This window comes from Dipteris shenzhenensis, chromosome 1 (assembly GCF_047967505.1).
Source record: "Dipteris shenzhenensis isolate YYH24624 ecotype China chromosome 1, Dip_SZ_1.0, whole genome shotgun sequence".
In the NCBI taxonomy this organism is placed as follows: domain Eukaryota; kingdom Viridiplantae; phylum Streptophyta; class Polypodiopsida; order Gleicheniales; family Dipteridaceae; genus Dipteris; species Dipteris shenzhenensis.
In genome coordinates, this window is record NC_141596.1 from 52,106,392 (window position 1) to 52,124,497 (window position 18,106).

The window sequence follows — 18,106 nt, forward strand, 5'->3', positions numbered from 1 at the left end:
ATACTTAAGACTGGCAAAATTGATATTTCTTGTATACGACAGAGGCCAACAACTCTCTTTCTCAATCAATGTGTGTCCATCTGTGACTTCTTTTCCCTGGAACAATATAACATCTCCAACGCATCACAACAATGCAGCGATAAAATAATTGACATGGCAAGCTTGCTTTAAGAGGTACTATAATTTGCCAAGGTAGTTGAGCAATCGGCTGAATGCTTTGTGGACTTGTCAAGGCTTTGCATGGAAACTATCATTCTCGGAGACTGGGTCTTCCCATATCTTTAGTTCTTGTCAAAAGTTTAAACTTTCGGGACCATTATATAAAATACAGCCTATTATGAAACATAGAGGTGAAACATCATGCCAGCGTAACAACCCAAGGACAGATTTTACTGTGCTATGATAAGAATATTGCCATTTTTACACTGATGCTTTGTTTCCATTTGCAGTGTAAATGAACTTGGGTTCTACTTGTTGTGAATTGATAACTTTTGATAACTTGCCTTTACGTCTCTTGTTTTTTGAACTGGCAGTACATTATCGAGCATGGACTGAGATGACCATGCACAAATTTCAGGATACTTTCCAGGAACAGCAACCGATGGAACTGGTCCTGGGGCATGGTGAATCATCAGCCTTAGCTTCCTATCCCTCTAGTATTCTGCCCAGAATTGTTAGAACTACATGTATTTCGCTTATTTGGATGGGTGCATTCACCTTTTACTTTCTTATGTATGCTGCCAAAATTCTCTTAAATTTCAGATGTGACTTTTACAACCTTATCTATTTTTTCTACCAGAGAAGACAGTACATCGAGGTCTCGCTATAGCAGTTGGAAGCATGAAAGCTGGTGAAAGTGCTCTCTTTCACGTTGGTTGGCAACTTGGTTATGGTGAAGAAGGGAATTTTTCCTTCCCTAACGTGCCACCAAAGGCGGACCTTATCTATGGAGTTGAGATGATTGGGTTTGAGGATGGGAAAGAAGTGAGTGTGCAAGTGTACCTTTCCAACTGTGCTCGGAATTCATGCAATCTCTCCTTGGTGTCCTTTTTGATTCATGTACAGTTCTGCAGTGGATTTGTCATGATTCGACCAAGTACACCAGCTTTTTTCCCAATTCCAGTTTATGTTTTAATGCATGACTGTTTGTTGGTGAGGATTGAAAGACGATCTCTGATGTGGAGCTTGAGAGTAGCTTTTTATAGTGTGTGATGTGCATATTTTATAGAGCATGTAGATGACAACATCAAACACTGCACGTGTAACTTGGCAGAGTACATGTGCATGCAAATGTTTTTAAAAATCTACTTTTTCACGAGAAATTTGTCACGATTAACGAAGCTTATGCTGAAATTATGCATGTAGGGAAAGCCTCGTTCTCAGATGACTGTTGAGGAGCGTATTGAAGCAGCAGATAGGAGAAAGGCAGATGGAAACCAGCTTTTCAAAGATGACAAGATTGAGGAAGCCATACAGCAGTACGAGATGTTACCTAATCCTTGCCAAAACCTGATTTTCGTCCCAAAACAACTAAAAGGTTATCAGAGTTAACAAGAGGGCTGTCAATTCCTTTTCTAATCAATACAACTGTAGAAATGAAATGCCACACAATTCTATACTCACTTTTTATGAGCTATTCTGGCAAAAGCTAAGATTGCTAGTTTGGAAAAATTATATTTGTGCACATTGATAATCCCTCAAAGGTGTGCTCCTGCTGAAAGCATATAATGTGCAGCCTGCAAGACAAGAAATACAGCAGAAAAGAACCTTGGAAACAGCAAGTCACTATAATCCATCTTTTTGTCCTAGAGATGGAGGTGTCAAGTTTGACTCTTGCTGGCTTAAACATGGGACGTGCTCCATAGCAGGGGTGCGTGAGATGTAGTTCTGGGCAGCACCATGTGCTCATATGTGTGTGATGCTACGTCCGTATCATCAAACTCCCTTACCATTAGCAGCTGTCAGAGTTAGGATGATAACACACTGCTAAAACGAGTCTTTAGAAAGAACTATCTCAATATTAGCCATACGACTATCATATGTATGTGTCATTCAGATTGTCAATCATGGCAGAATATTTAACGAGGAATATCCCTAACCATACTTTCCCAACTTGTGGGCTGAAACACCTCAACCGTCTGTGCTTGCTCACCTGTATATGATTATGTGGATGACTTAATCTGTGTTGAAACTGTTGTTGCCTTATGTTTCTTATATGCTTCATGGGCTCATCAAGGCTTTTAAATGAAAAAAAAAGATGTTCCATATTGGGAATGAACTTGCATAACCGCTGCACCTTCTTTCTAGGCTTTTGTGCTTTGCTTGTGTGGGAGAGTCTTCTAAAGCAGTTAAAGCTTGACTGAGGAGAGTGAGCCTACTTCTTCATTTGCCTTCTCCTTCAATGCTAGGTGTCAGCACAGCTGGGTCTGCTGTTGACCTTTGGAGTTGTGACAAAAACTCAGTACGAGTAATATGGGTAGGACTGTTCTAGCCAAATAGTGCAATAGGGGGCATTATAGGAAGGGCTATACAAGTCAACTTTGTAGTGCACAATACATCAAGTTTGATATGACCTTCATATCTCCCTAGTCTACTAGATGCTAGAAATAGCAGGAGGGGACAAAAGGAATGAGAAAATGAGTGAAGGAACTAATGTGCATGCCGGGTGTGCGAACTTGTGTGTGTGTGTGTGTGAGAGAGAGAGAGAGAGAGAGAGAGAGAGAGAGTGTGTGTGTGTGTGAGAGAGAGAGAGAGAGTGTGACCTCTGCTGTTCAGCCTCGTCAAGGTTTCCGTACAGCCTCCCCCTTCTGTCCATACACCTGTACGGTCCCCATACAGCGTTCGCACGCTGTTCGTACGTCCGTACACACAGATAGGTTAGGTGGACGTACCTCCGTGCAGTTCTGCACGCAGTTCCGTACAGTCCCGTCTGCATCTCCGTACAGATTTCAGGAAGACCACGCTTCGTACGTCCGTACAGCTCCGTCTGCATCTCCGTACAGTCCCGTCTGCAGCTCCGTACACGTTTGTTGTTTCTGTACTTCTCCGTACAGTCCTGTGTCTGTACACTCTTTTTTTCCTTCTTGTCTTGTCGTAGTTCAATCATGGCTTCAGGTTTGGATGTTTGTACATATGCTCGAAAAGAAAGGCCCGCAGATGCTAAGCGCCGCCTATCAGAGCCTGCATCACAAGATGATGAACTTACTATGGAAGCTCAGTACGTGTTTGACACCCTTAAGGATGACTTTCAGCAGTCACGACAGGAATGGGGCAAACTGGTTCCAGAGGTCACGTACAAATTGAAATTGCCGTCCCTCGTGAATCCTCTCAGGAAGTTTTCTCAAACTGCGGTTATAATTTTCTTTCTAGGAAGAATCCCAGTGGCCAGTGATGTCGCGCAGTGGATTAAGGCCATCCTTGGAGGATGCTTTGTAGAGGGAGTGTATTTTGCTTCCAGAGGCTTTTATGAGGTGCATTTATCAGATGCTTCGTGCAAGCAGAGGCTTCTCGAGTTCTCTCCCCTGTTTTACGAGAAGTAGATGGTACATGCCATGCCCTGGTCCCCAAACAAGGATTATCAAAGTCTTATACGACATCATTGTCTTGTATGGGTTGAGGTTGTTAACTTCCAGGACTATATGCGTGAAGAGTTGCCTGGCCTGGCTGCTTCTTTGGGACAGGTCATTTGTCCTCCATGCCTCATGGGAAACCGTAACAGGTTCTGCATTCTCTGGGACACTGATACACCTACCCCTCCTTCTATTGCAGTGGAAGTTGAGGGAGTGCAATTGGGAAAAAAGTATTTTGAATTGAAGTGGGGCGTGTTTGCAGGAGCTTGTTTTGCCTGCCACAAGTTTAGGCATCTAGCCTCTGAATACCCAATGTTTCTGCATCAGCCCCCTCCCAATGCCTTGCCGCTCCAGACACGGGAAATGAATGAGAATTTGCAAGTTAAGACAGCAAATAGAAATGGAGCAAAGAATGCCAAACCAATCAATCAGGTGCAGTCACTTGCTGGAAAAGGAAAAGATAAAGGAAAAGAGAAGATGAAGGAATTTGCGGGGAATGATCAGGATGGTTTTCAACAACCTAAGAAGGTGGTTGTATTGAAGCAACGCCCCCTTCAATCTCGTCAATGGGATGCTTCCTCTCCTTCACCCGGACAGGCTTCTACTTCAGCTCCTATCCTTCAAAATTGGGTGGGGGTATTGAAGAAGGGCATCCCCATATGTGATTCAGAAGAAGGGGAAAATGCTATGTCTTTCATGGATCATGAAGGAATGCAGCCCATGCAGGCAGAGGCTTTGCCTCTCTGATGTCTTGTTTTATTCTGATACCTTGCTGTATATACCTCTTTCATGCCTCAAACACTTAAGTGCTTTACATACAATGTACAGAGCCTCTGCAATGTCTCCAAGTGGAGGCTTTTATGGAATTATGTACATAAAATGCAGCCAGATATTGTTTGTTTGCAAGAGCATAATCAACACTCCATGGTTGGTCATCATGATTATTTTGGCGGTTATGATATATATTATGCTGGTACCACTACCTACTCAGGTGTATGCATACTGGTTAGACATTGAACCTCAGTTAGCCTTCAATGACAACAGTGGTAGATGATGGTCATACAATGTAATGTCAATGGTGATATTCTTGAGTTTGCATCAGTCTATGCTTCCCAGACCTCTGCCATGAGGGCTTCATTATGGGATTCTTTATGCAGATATCCATGGAGATCCAATGTATTCATCTGTGGAGATTTTAATAATTCCCCTCTACCAAGAGATAACACCACTTCAAGATCTCATATGCTATCATTGGAAAGACAGAAATGGGATAGCATGCTTCTTTTTGTGCAGGCTGAAGATTTATGGCTGCTTCTCCAAGGGTCAGTGCTTGGATATACTTTTCATCATAATGCTCTTACTACATACTGGGCAAGGCTTGACAGATGGTATTTGTTTTACCCACAACAATTTGCAGATTTTAGCCCTCATCTCCTTATAGATTTTTCATTGGGCTTGTCAGATCATGCCCCATTGTGGATGAATTTGCAGCTTGGCATGCCTCTGGATGATTTGCCACCCCTTTCCAGTAGATTATTGCATGTTAATCAGGCTTATTTCCGACATCACTATTTCCAGCAAATGATCAGACTTGCAATTCATCCCTTGCCTTTGCAGGTTGCATATGACTGAATGGAGGAATGAGGTTAAATGGGCAAAAAGGACAGCACAACAATTGACTGAATTTTCTCAGTTAAGGCCTGTCTCTGATTCAGAAAACGATTTCCTTTCACATGCTCAGATTAAATTGACTGATAATGATTAGAGGAAATTGCACAAATGGCAGATTAGGGCAAGAATGAAGCCCTTCATGGATAAGGGCTGCTCATCAAAAGCCTTCTTCTAGGGCTTGCATGCTACTCGAAAGAAAAACTCATGTCTAAGGGTAAGGAAGCTCGATGGCTCTTGGACGCACTCTTTCTCTGATCTCCAAGATGAATGCCAAAATTATTTCCAGAAATTGTTCTCCGCTCCTGGTTCCCCATCAAATCAAATGACTGATGCTAGGACTGAGTTTCTCCAATATGTTTCTGGAATAGTGGAAATGGATGATGCTCTTATCTTGGAGAGACCTTTTACTGACACAGAACTTGATAATGCATTGTTCCACCTCAGCAAATACAAGTCCCCTGGTTGGGATGGCCTTACGGTGGAATTTTATATTTCTTTTTGGGATGATTTGAAAGAAGTCCTCTTGCAAATGATCAATGTTGCCTGGCAAGAAAATCAGTTGCCGCACTCTTGGAAGCATGGCATAGTCAAACTTGTGCCCAAAAAACATCTGTGTGACCATATGTCAGATTGGAGGCCTATTACTTTGATGCCTGTAGTTTATAAACTCATTGCCAAAATGATTGTGCATAGGCTTCACAGGATACTGGATGCGGGACTTCATCCTCATCAGTATGGGTTTGTGCCGCGAAGACAAATCCATGACAATATATCCAATGCCTTGACTGCAATTGAATATGCTAAGTATTCGCATCAAGATGTGCTCATATTGCAGGTGGATATTGCTAAGGCATTTGACACTGTTCAATGGGATTTTATCTCTCAAATCATGACAAAGTTGGGCTTTGGTCCCAAGATAGCAAATGCAGTTTATTGGCTTTACTCTAGCTCTACTTCTCAGTGCATTCTTGGGGGTCATTTGTCTTGGTCATGGACATTGGGTCGATCAGTTAGACAGGGCTGCCCTCTCAGTGCTCTCTTCTATGCCATTGCGACCCATCCCCTTTTAATGTATCTTGATCATCTTACAAACACAGGATAGATGACTGGTCTTAAAATCCCTGGGGCTGCATCTTTTTTGGCACAAGCATATGCTGATGATTCCTTCTTTATGCCACAGAATTCTCCCCGGGAAGTTCACATGCTTATGACCACTCTTTCATTGTATGGTTTGGCAGCGGGATTGCATGTCAATTTTGACAAATCTAAATTACTTTCCCTGAAACAATGTGACTGGCATTCTATTCTTTGGCCAGGTCAGGTGGTGCATTCCAAAGATGTAGTCAGGCATTTGGGATATCCCATAGGATGGCATATCACCAGGAAGCAGCAGCTAAAATGGATCTTCCAAAGACTTCAACATAAACTGGAATACTGGAAGATTTCTACTTGGCCTCTTCATGTCAGGCTCAGAATAGTACAGTCCATTGTAATGTCCTATGTCCAGTTCTATTTGCCTTTGCTGCATTGGTCCTCCAGGGATATTTCAGCCTTTATGTCTCAAGCTATGGAGATGTTATGGAGGACAAAAACTACTGTGAAAGCATTGAGACTGATGAAGATGGAAATGGTGTGCTCTCCTAGGATGCATGGTGGACTTAATGTCCTCAATATAAGATATCATGTACTTGCAAGGAAGGCAACTATGCTGCATACTTTTTTCCGCCAACAACAGCCATGGACTTGTATGCTAGCATCCATGTGTGTCAACATGAGGACTTGTGCTTATGGTCATTGGACTATTGATCATTGGGAGGTTGTCATTGGGAGATTTGTAGGGAAGATACCTGGTTGTCCTTTCTCTACTGCTCTGATACTTGACTGGAAACAAGTACTTTCTAAGGTCAAATGGGCTCCTGATAATTGCTCGGGGACAAACTCAATGAGGAAAGAAAGTATTCATTGGAGTGCCATCTTTGACATTCCACTAGCTTTACAGGAACCTGTTCGGGCATACAATCTCATGAAATTGGGAATTAGATACATACATGATGTGGTAGATGATCAGGGCTATGTTTTATCTTTTTATCAGGCCACTGCTTCCTATGCATTGGGAATGCATCATAGGTCTATATGGAAGAAAATTGTTGATTTGTTACATCCTTTTCTACCTGTTCCTCCTGTGGCTGACACAGACATGCTTACGGATTGGCAATTGCAACCCTCTGCTACATGCACTCATCCTGTTCCTCTTTCTGCCTTAACCTCCATCAAAGCCTACAGGCTTCTTCAGCCTGCTCCATGGATTCAGCAATATGCTAATTCTCTGTGGCATATAAGGAAGCCCCTCTCATGGTGGCGGAAGAATCTCGGGATATTATGGAAGTGTAAAATGCCTTTGAAACAAAGACTTTTTCTTTGGAGATGTATGACAGGCATATTGTCAGTGGGGGTCACACTTGCTAAACGTCGCATTGCACCATCCACATGTTTAAGATGTTAGGCTCCTTCAGAGACTGTTCTTCATTTGCTTTGGCATTGCCCGTGTTCTAGGATCCTTCTCAGGATAATTTCAGATCATCTTCGGCTCCGTTTCCCGAGTCACAGATTTGGGAAACATTTCTGGCTCTTTGGCAGATTTATGAGGTCTTTGTCTCAATACTCACTATTTCTCTCTTGGGTGAGATATTGGGCTCTTTGGACAATCTGGAGTGAGCATAATTTGGCATACTTGGGTCGGCAGATTCACAAGTCATATGAATCTTTCCGAGCCTCATTGCGGCAATCCTTATATGATGCTTGCCATGAGGGTGATATGGATGCTTCTTGCATAGAGCTTTTCTTTTTAGTGATCTTTGGGATACTCCATTTCAGAGACCTCCCATCATGTAAATTCATGAGCATATAAATATATTGCACTGGATATTACTATTAAAAAAAAAAGTGTGTGTGTGTGAGAGAGAGAGAGAGAGAGAGAGAGAGAGAGTTTATTAAAGTCTTCGGAAGACCGATGGGTCTATGAGACTGAAAAACCTGATACAATGAGCTGTGGTAGTGGAGCTACTAAACGAGCATCCATACCAATGCAGAATGCAAAAAAATGCAAAATGGCAGTACTAAGTCCTAAGTACAACATAGTCATATCCCGACTATATGTATATATATATCCATCTCAGCATCATCGTCGGCATCACCATAACCATCATCGTCATCATCATCATCATCGTCAGCAACACAATATCGGGATGTATGAGGCTGTGGAAGTGGAGGCATGAGGTCAGCAATAGAACGTTGTTGCCTCCTCAAGGGTGCAGTCCTGATACGTCTCTTGGTCGTAGCTCTGCGTCTAACCAAGGCCACTGTGACCCTCGTCGGTCGGGCTCCGACTCTAAACAAGGAGGGGATGTCCCCAAGTGTGATATGTGAGTCAACCCTCTGTTTGAGCTGTCGGGTCACAGGCTCTGGGTCACGGTCATGTCGGGGTCTCGCCTCGAGGGAGTCTATGTGATCTGGCTGAAAGAACTCCGTGATAGAGCTCTGAGAGGGATCAGTCGAGGGAGAAGGCTACTCCTGTCTCTGTGCTCGGAGTATCCTATCTCGGTGTCTGAGCATCTCATGAATGAAACCAGCCAAGCATCGCTAGTCTGGGTAGGAGAGGACATGGGCCAACATCCCATAACTATCTCTGAAGAGGCAGTAGAAACGCCCTCGGATCTCATAGTAAACAGGACACCTGAAGATAAAGTGCTCCTCCGTCTCAACCTCCTGCATGTCACACAGTGTGCATATGCGCCTCTCCCTAGGTAACCGCTCTGCTCGGCCGCTCTCGATACGAAGTCTGTGTGAAGAGACCCGGAACTGCCCAAGGGAGATCCTCAGCGAGTGGGGTAGGTGAATCTGCATGTGTCTTGATGGATCAATGAAACCCTCCACTGTGATATGTAGGAAGTGATCTTTGTAGAACTCATCTTCACTGGAAGATCACTCGGGGTCAACCAAGTCCGGAATATGTGTAGTTGTAGTAGATCCTCACGAATAACCTGGTTGACCTCGTGTGATAGGAGGGGAGAGAAAGGAGCATCCATGCTGTATTGGAAAGGAGGTAGTCTGTCCATGTGGAGCCCTAGTCCTGCAAACCATCTCTCTGTGCGTGCATACCAACACCTCTGATCTTGCCCTGTTAAAAGTGCCATAGAAGAGGACAGTGCTAGCCATGGTATCCTGCTACGCCCGGATGTGTAATCCCCATACTCCCTGACTCGGTACAGATATGTAATGACCTGAAATGCAGCATCTAGCTGTAATGGGGGTGACCCAAACTCCACCCGAATGATCTGGTGAGGGACATATGGCTTACCACGGATCATCCGTGATAACATGAGAACCTGTAGCCGCTCCACCTTGGCCCACTCTGTATCTGACAAATCTGCCCCCCCAGCATGGGCTGCCATACATCCCTGCAGGGCGGACCAAGGAGTCAAAAAGCCAACCCTTTGGTCCGTGGATCCTGAAAATGAGAGCGGCAGCACTGTCCCTCTAGTCTAGCCAATGAAGCATATCCTCTGCTCAGGCGCGCCTGCATTGCGGGTCTCATGGTGAAGGTGAGTCCGGAAAAGACGACCCCCAGATAAGTGTATGATGAAACTACCTCAACAGGGGACTCATCAAATGTGAAATGCCTGAAAAAGGTCTAAAAAGTCAATGAGAAAGAAAACTGAAATCATCATGAGAGTACTGTCAATGTTGCACATTGCGTACACAAGAGAGAGAGAGAGGGGCAAGATAGCCTCGTTTATAGCATGCAAAACAGTGCCAACCAGAGGTGTTTGTGAGGAGGAAATGGAAGAATGAATACGTGGCAAGCGCAATGGAACAATCCATATGTGGCAAGGAAGCCTTATCTATAGTGTTGGGATAGGGGCTGCAAATAGCCAACCCAGGTCCGCTTAACCCGACCCAGGTCAGCTCAGCTGCCCCGACCTTGGTCAGCCGACTGACCTGCCCTTGGTCAGCCGACTGACCCGCCCCTGGTCAGCCACACTGCTGACCTGGTTAGCCCCAGCCAGCTGGCACAAAACCAGCCTGTAACAGGCCCTTGACCAGCCTTCTAACCTGCCCCTAACCCTGGCTAAATGCCCTGGTAAACAGCCCCCAAACTAACTGCGAAAACTACTCCTTTTCAGGGCAGGCACACTCACATAGAAGCCCTTCACTCTCCACACATGAGATGCTCTAAATGAAGATGCAACCATGGACCCTCCAGCACCTGAATATTGGAATCACTTTGGAGAGAGCAGCTGTCAATCTGGATCCTCGAAACACAATGCCACCATGAACAGCAAAGAGATCTGCTTGGCTTTTGGTTTTCCATACCAGTGTGCAGTGAATTCCAAGTAAAGAATGCTGAGCTGTAGAGCAAACCATGCCCAATATCCATTGGCGAACACATAACATCTAGGAACCCCGAACAATAAACTCGAAAACGTCCTGTCCATAGTCTTTGCTACACCAAGCAATGAACTTCGAACACATCAAGTCCATAGCTCAGCCCGCTCTTCCGCCCATAAGCCCTCTCTGGCTGTGGCATCCCTACCTTTTTGCTAGAAAGCAGGTGCAATCTGGAGTTCTTGAGCAAGAGCTGCCTCGGATCACCAGACTTGTCCGAAGAAGAGCCTGCCTGATGAAGTTGTGTCCTAGTCCTTGGATTTCGTCTTGTGCTTGGACCGACAATCATTTGCAAAGTGACTTCTCTTCCCACGGGCATAGCACCAGCTTCTTCCTTTCTTCTACACTATCAAAAGTCCCTGATCACCACCATGAGACACTTTCAACTTACCTGGGACAGAAGAATAGATTCCTCCTCCAAGAGAAGGGAGCAGATGTCATCAAAATCCAACTGATTTGTCGAAACTTGGCACCGCAATGCTTGGGAAACGACATCATACGCTGTTGGAAGCTTCGTGAGGATAAATGCAGCCAACTGAGGAGAGGATAAGGAAGCACCCATTGCCTGTAGCTGGTCATGGATTACCTTGGCCTTCATTATAAACGGCTGCATCAAGCTACTTGCAGGAAATTCAAGACTGTAGAGCTGACCTTGCAAAGTGACAACCCCCGTATGAAGAATCCCGGGCATAGAGATCCTCAACCTGGATCAGACTTTAGAGGCACTAGCCAAGGTTTGCACTGCTGGGGAGACCTCGTTCGTAATGGTCCGCACCAACGCCGAATGTGCCTTAGAATCACGGTCCTCCCAATCTTGGAGTTCCTCCAGGAAAGCTTCATCCCGGTCAATCCCAACATATCGAGTTCTTTGGATGTTTGGGCTTCCTTTCATACCCTTGAATGATTTCCTAGAGGCTTTTGTGAATGAACTAGATTTTCATGTTCAGCTTCCAATGAGCATATTGGATCCATTGAATTTGTCCTCCTTGCTCATACACGGGTGTGCCATGGATCCACTCCAATCACTCACACACACGTGTTGAAAATCGGAGGAACAGCCCTGATGAAGGGGAGGATGGGTGGGAAAGAAGAAGAGATAAGGAGGGTGGCTGGGGAAAGAAGAGAAGGGGGGCCGGATGGGAAAGTAGGAAGGCAGAAGAAGCTGCTAAGGCGCCTTCTTCAAAAAATTCCAAATCCCTTGGGGTCCATGCCTGCAATCATAGTTTTTTCCATACGTTAACATACGCATACGGTATATGGGTACGGAAGTATGGATCAGCCCCTAGGGCTGAATCATTCGTGACCCTAATTTTACAATTTAAACAACCAGGAAAATATACATTGTACACATTTAATTGACAGAGAGCTACAAAACTTTCAACTTCAAACTTCAAACGTCAAACTTGTATTAATTTTAAAGTGAAGAAATTGAAAATTTTTCAGTGACCAGCACCCTGACCAGCACCCTCTGACGTGTGTCACGCCTGCCAGTGGTAAATTTCATGAGCCCCACACTCTCCAGGTCCAAGGCCAGCTTCTAGACGACTTGCGGCTCTGATACCATGTAAATGTTGCACATTGCGGAAGCATACATGAGAGAGAGAGAGAGAGAGAGAGAGAGAGAGAGAGAGAGAGAGATTGAATGAGGCAAGATAACTTCGTTTATAGCATGGGAAACAGTGCCAACCAGAGATATGGGAGGAAATGGATTTATCCAGATGTGGCAAGGAAGCCCTATTTATAGTGTGGGGGTAGGGTCTGCAGATAGCCGACCTAGGTCTGCTTTACCTGACGCGAACTTGGTCAGCTGACTGACCCAACCCTGGTCAGCCACACTGCTGGCCTGGTTAGCCCCAGCCAGCTGGCACAAAACCAGCCTGTAATAGGCCCTCTACCAGCCTTCTAACCTGCCTCTAACCCTGGCCAAATGCCTTGGTAAACAGGCCGCAAACTAACTGAGAAAACTACTCCTTTCCAGGGTGGGCACACCCACATAGAAGTCCTCACTCTGCATGCATGAGATGCTCTAAATTCTAACAAGTACATCCCCCATGCGGAACTAGAGGTGTCTATCTCACATCTCCAAGACTGATGAAACTAAGAAAAGACTACTTATGAAACTAGGAACCATAGGAAAGAACCACCATGTATCAGGAAGTTCCTATCATGTCATGTTATGTGTCTTATATCATTTGTCGGGTATCATTAGGGAGTTGCTTGCTAAAGGTCACTCCCACGCAGCGGAATCTCCTTAAAGTGCCCCTTCTGGGGCTCAAAACTAGGGACCTTTGGCCCACAAAACTAGGGCTTTGCCCCTCACATCAAGGCAAGGGCCCAGCCCCTAGGTCTGCCTTATATAAGGCCTGGTTGGCTGCCTGCCCAACCAGCCTCTCTCTTGGCTGACCCATGTGCTGGTCTGTCCCACCTCTGCTGCACCCTACTGCTCTGTACTTTTGTTGACGCCATCCATGAGTTCATAGCCTCTTCTCTTGGGTCCCTGCTGCTGTCCTCTGCTCCGCCTTATGCTCCTGCAGATCAGCCAGGTACCCTTGTCCTCTCTTTTCTCTATCTGATCCCTGCCCTCATGGCAGCCATGATGCTGCCCATGTGGCCATCTCTTAGACAGGTTCACCCCCCCATGCTCTCCTCATATGGGGGCTTACAGATGGGGAGGTGACCTTTCCAACACCCTTTCTGACTGACACATCTAGGCACAATGCCAACACTTCAATGACGATGCTCCAGTAACTCCCTGGTCGTAGTCCTTGGGAACGTTTCGATGTCAAAATCTGCTGAGTCGGCCAGTTTATGGCAGACCAGTCGGTATTTTCAAGGGCCCTTGAGGCTTATAAAAGCAGCCCATTGCAGGGCATTCATTGATCCAACAGGTCAGCCATCAGAGGAGCAGCAGGAGCAGCTGTACTCACACCCTCAGGCCTACATCGAGGTGGCAGAGGAGTCCAGGAGTTGCTGCAGACTGAGCTCTCAAGGGCTAGACCTTGGGTGTCTTCTAGGGCAGCAAGGTGTTGTGATCTGCAGGGAGAGTCCACATGTACTCGAGGTGGAGCATGCGGGCTCAAGTCTAGAGATATCCGGCAGATAGTATAAGTACCTGGTGGTAAGATCAAAGGACCACGCTCTGGTGGGACTTTGGATCTATCTCTTTTGTATTGTGTCCATAGCTTTGGACGGAAATATATTGTTTTGGTGGTTTCTATATCTGGCTGGATTATTGTCTATTGATGAGTCTGCACATCTATTTGATGCACATAAGTTTAAGAAGTTTGTGATTCCACTCCCCACACATGCTGTGTGAGCTCCTGGGCTATTCTATCAGTCTTCCGCTGTGCATACCCTCGATTTCTAACATCTCTTCGCTGCACTCTCTGTGGAAAACTCTTTCTTTTCTGCTATGTGCCTCCTGCAGGCTTCAGTAGCGGCTCAACTCCTGCCAAATAAGCTCTTTAGTTCTCTGCAGACAAAGATCCCTCTGACATGTAGAAGTCTGGGACTGTTGCTCCTGCAAGAACTCCTTCAACTCTCAAGTTCCCTCTGTTCTTCACCTTTAAGAATGATCTGCAGGTTGAACCGTGTATGGAACTCTGGAACATTGCTGTGCTTCTGCCCTCCACGTTGCTCTCCAGCAGGTTACTGCAGGAGTGCTCTGGAGTGCTCAGGACCAATGGAATGAAGAATCTGCAACTGCCATGCCAGACTCTTTATTTTTCTCCCTCTCCCTTGCAATCCTCTTTGGACACACTGAGATGTGGTGATCTGTAGTGATAGCATCTGCCCCTTTTCTTGGGCTTATTTGCATTCTTCTTGTCCTTTCCAGATGGCTCTGCTGCATCATGCTTTGGCTGAAAACCAGCAAACTTTGCCTTTCCTTTGTACTTAGCAGCAAATGCCTGCTCTACACCACGCATATCATCTTTAAAGACAGATTATTATTAGCTAGTATATTATCTTTAATGTATGCTAGCTGTTGTTGCAATAGTTTTGGACATGTATTTATCGATTTGGTTAACAGGGTAAAGACAGAAACTTTTTTTTTTTGAAGTAGGAAAAATATATGCATGCTGTCCACATGCTCAGTTCAATGTGCTGCCTTTTGGCAGCCCCTTTCTCCCTCATCATTCCCCCTGTCTTTCTACCGGTGTCAATCCTCCATGCTCTCCTCGTATGTACGCCTTCCATGTGGGGAATTGACCCTCATTCTCCATCAGCAGGTTCTTTCAATTATCGAAGTCTAGTGTGGCTCCTTAACCAGTTGATCTTTAGTTGTCTCCATCGTTTAGTGGGAAGGATCTGGCTCTTCCATCGTAAGGCTGGCTCCACCAAGTTTATTTTTCCACATTCAAGTGGAAAAGCTCATTTTCAGTGCAGGAAGAGTCATCACCTTGATTCCTTGGTGGTCGGCTTCTCTTCATCACCCCCGTTATTGAGCACTCTGCAATTATGGTGAGGTGAGATACATCCGTCGACGTGGATCTCACTTCTTTGCATGACCATGAGGAGTCAGTAATGGTAGAGGTTCGCATTGAGGCAACAAGAATGGGAAGGGTAGCAGACAAGAACACAGGGCCTGAGACAGCCCATTTAGCGGCACCATAAGCTAGCCAAAAGGCCACCCACACAGGCCAGCCAATGGCCAACTGGACAAGGAGCCAGCCAACCTAGCCTCAGTCTGGCTAGCCAGCCAACTAGAATAGTCAGGAGTTTAGGATGACAGGCCAGCCAATGGCCAACTGGACAAGGAGCCAGCCAACCTAGCCTCAGTCTGGCTAGCCAGCCAACTAGAATAGTCAGGAGTTTAGGATGATTTAACTCTTCTTGAACATTGGTATAAAGTGTCCTCCAGTCTTGATGCCGTACTACGTTTACAGATATAGCTGCAATTAACACTCTCCCTGGGGAGGGAGCCAGGTATCCCCTGCTCCTCTCCCTCCCCGCGTGAAAAAGGTAACTTCTATGAGGACTTTGAAAACAATACAAAGAATTACCTCTCTGTGAGGCATTGAAAGAGAAAACTGGCCATCTTTTTGTAAGATTTGATATATTTAATCTTTTGAAAGTATAGGTTGTTTTCAACCTTGGTGGGTCCCAATTTGTTTGCATGCACAGCATCAGATCATGACATTATTATTTTTCTGTGTTTGGATCAGGCTCTGGCGTATATGAATGATGAGTTCATGTTTCAGTTATTTGGAAAATACAAGGACATGGCGAATGCTGTAAAACATCCATGCCATTTGAACATGGCAGCCTGTATGTTGAGATTGGATCGTTATGATGATGCAATTGCACAGTGCAGTATGGTATGTTGAATTTGTCAAAGCTTGATTAAGGTCAATTTACAATGACTGGCTCAAATCTTTGTAAAAACCACTCAATCGAGTCGTTTAATTTCTGCGTCAGATGCCCTAGGGATATAAGATTTCCAGGATCCAAAAAGCTTTTCTAGTGTGCTTGCTTGCCTTAGCTTGACAAAACGTTTGAAGATTATTGAGGCATCACTTGAGTATTGGGCTAGAATGCAAACAAGCAGATTTTCTGATTGCTCCAAATATGCTTGGAACTTCATCAGGTTTTGCAGGAGGATGAGACAAATGTCAAAGCTTTGTTTAGACGAGGCAAGGCTCGTGCTGCTCTTGGTCGGACAGATGAAGCCAGAGAGGATTTCAAGAAAGTTAAGAAGCTATCTCCGGAAGACAAAGTTGTTGTTAAAGAGCTGCGTCTACTTGCTGAACAGGACAAACAAGTATATGAGAAGCAGAAGGAACTGTACAAGGGATTATTTGGTCCTCCTCGTGCTGCAAAGACAAGAAAATTGTACTGGTATCAGATATTGTGGAGCTGGATTACGTCAAAGATTAGATCAATTTTTAGAATTTGCAATAATAAGGATGATTAGCATTCCGAGTAAGAGAGAACCTGCAAATTGCCAGATTAACTTCCAAGGAGTGTTAACTCTCGCCCCCCCAGGGAAGATTTGTGTCCTACACTGATCGTTACCTATTTGGCAGTTTGCATATATTTGGACTTGAGGTGCTAGTTTGGAAAGAGTGACCTGTCCATTTGTTGTAGGCATGATAGTAATTTATGGCTAATGCCTTAGTTCTAGTTGCGGCAAGCTCTGAGCGGATTTTGTGAGTCTTTAAGATAGTAACTTGTCTTATGAAAGAGAGGCCGGCGAACTGTTTTCCTAAAAGCTATATATGTACATGGAAGGACTGTTCAAAGAGAAAAAGGTCTCCATTAAGGAGGAACTTTATGCTAAAAGAATAAAAAACGATTCAGTTATTGCCATTAAATGTTCTCAAGTTCCCAAGAATCACATTAAAAGTAGAAACCGTAATAGTGTTATGATTCTGTTCATTCATTGTCTGTTGTAATAGCAGATGCACGTGCTTTGAAACAACTATTGATCTCTCTCTGCAGAATGGAATATCTGAACGTTCTGTACTAAGACACGCCTGAATTATGCACACACCAAATTTATGTACTGCTTAATGGCCCTAAAAAACTGAGACGCTGAATTTGTACCCTTTTTTAATTCTAAAGTGTTGGATAAAGCTAGGGCAAGTCTTGAGTTGAAAATTTGCATTTGTATGAAATTAATAACCTTAAAAGAATAACATATCTTAAGAAGGCATATGGCTAAACATGAGAAATATTCTTGTTCAAACTATGGAGAGAGCAGTTTATCCGGTTGTTTGATCTACATCTTAAGCATAAAACAAGGCTCTTTAGAGTGAACCAAGAAAGTCACCTCACGTCACCGTTCATGAAGTTACTTATTTTTACAGCTTTCTTGCATGTGCAGTTGTGAGTAAATGTGATAGGTGTGTAACTCCTAGATGCATGAGTCAATACACTAATCTTGTTGCTCCTGAAGGGAGCCTTTGTGATGGACTGATTCGTTGGGTGTTGAAGAAGCGTGATAAGAGAGTCTTGCATGCTTGCCTCGAGGGAGCTGGTGTAGGATGGCTCACCAACTCGAGCTCATCTTAATAAGAATGTGTCAATGCAGGCCATGAAGACTCTGCAAGGTGTAGAAACGTTGGGTGGTTAGTGGAGTGGTGATTTCAAGACAAAGGTAGCACATTTATTGAGTTGAGTGGGTCTTTGAGGCCGAGGAATAATCCTTTGCTATTCTCGAAAGCTATGATGTGCTTTCTACCAGGTCCCAAGAAGAAACAGATATTTGTATGTGGCAAAGGTACGAGGATACGTGGCAATTGCGCATTGACAAGGGATCCTTCACCAGTTTGCTTGGGTAGTTCCTTACATGTTATTGTAAAGATTTTGAATGCTCATATGGGCATAGAGAGAAACATATCAGGGAAGATTTGGAAGCTAAGTGAGTGTCTAAGCCATGCCAATTCAATTTGAAACTTAACTGTGGTGAAATCTTGTAA

At 44.6% G+C, this 18,106-nt stretch overlaps 1 protein-coding gene across 1 annotated transcript; it reads left to right on the forward strand.

The window, feature by feature from the left end:
- Nucleotides 1-15,850: 15,850 nt before the first annotated feature.
- LOC147906012 (peptidyl-prolyl cis-trans isomerase FKBP42-like) lies at nucleotides 15,851-16,964 on the forward strand. The gene is made up of 2 exons (XM_087382665.1): nucleotides 15,851-16,003; nucleotides 16,273-16,964. Exons 1-2 carry the CDS (start codon nucleotides 15,863-15,865, stop codon nucleotides 16,597-16,599), a joined length of 468 nt encoding a protein of 155 aa, XP_087238791.1. The 5' UTR covers nucleotides 15,851-15,862; the 3' UTR covers nucleotides 16,600-16,964.
- Nucleotides 16,965-18,106: the final 1,142 nt, after the last annotated feature.

Bases quoted from the DNA above. Each gene is read 5' to 3' on its own strand.
- LOC147906012 (XM_087382665.1), top strand. From the start codon at position 15,863: ATGAATGATGAGTTCATGTTTCAGTTATTTGGAAAATACAAGGACATG. The intron at 16,004-16,272 runs GTATGTTGAATT...GAACTTCATCAG, and splicing joins CAATTGCACAGTGCAGTATG to GTTTTGCAGGAGGATGAGAC.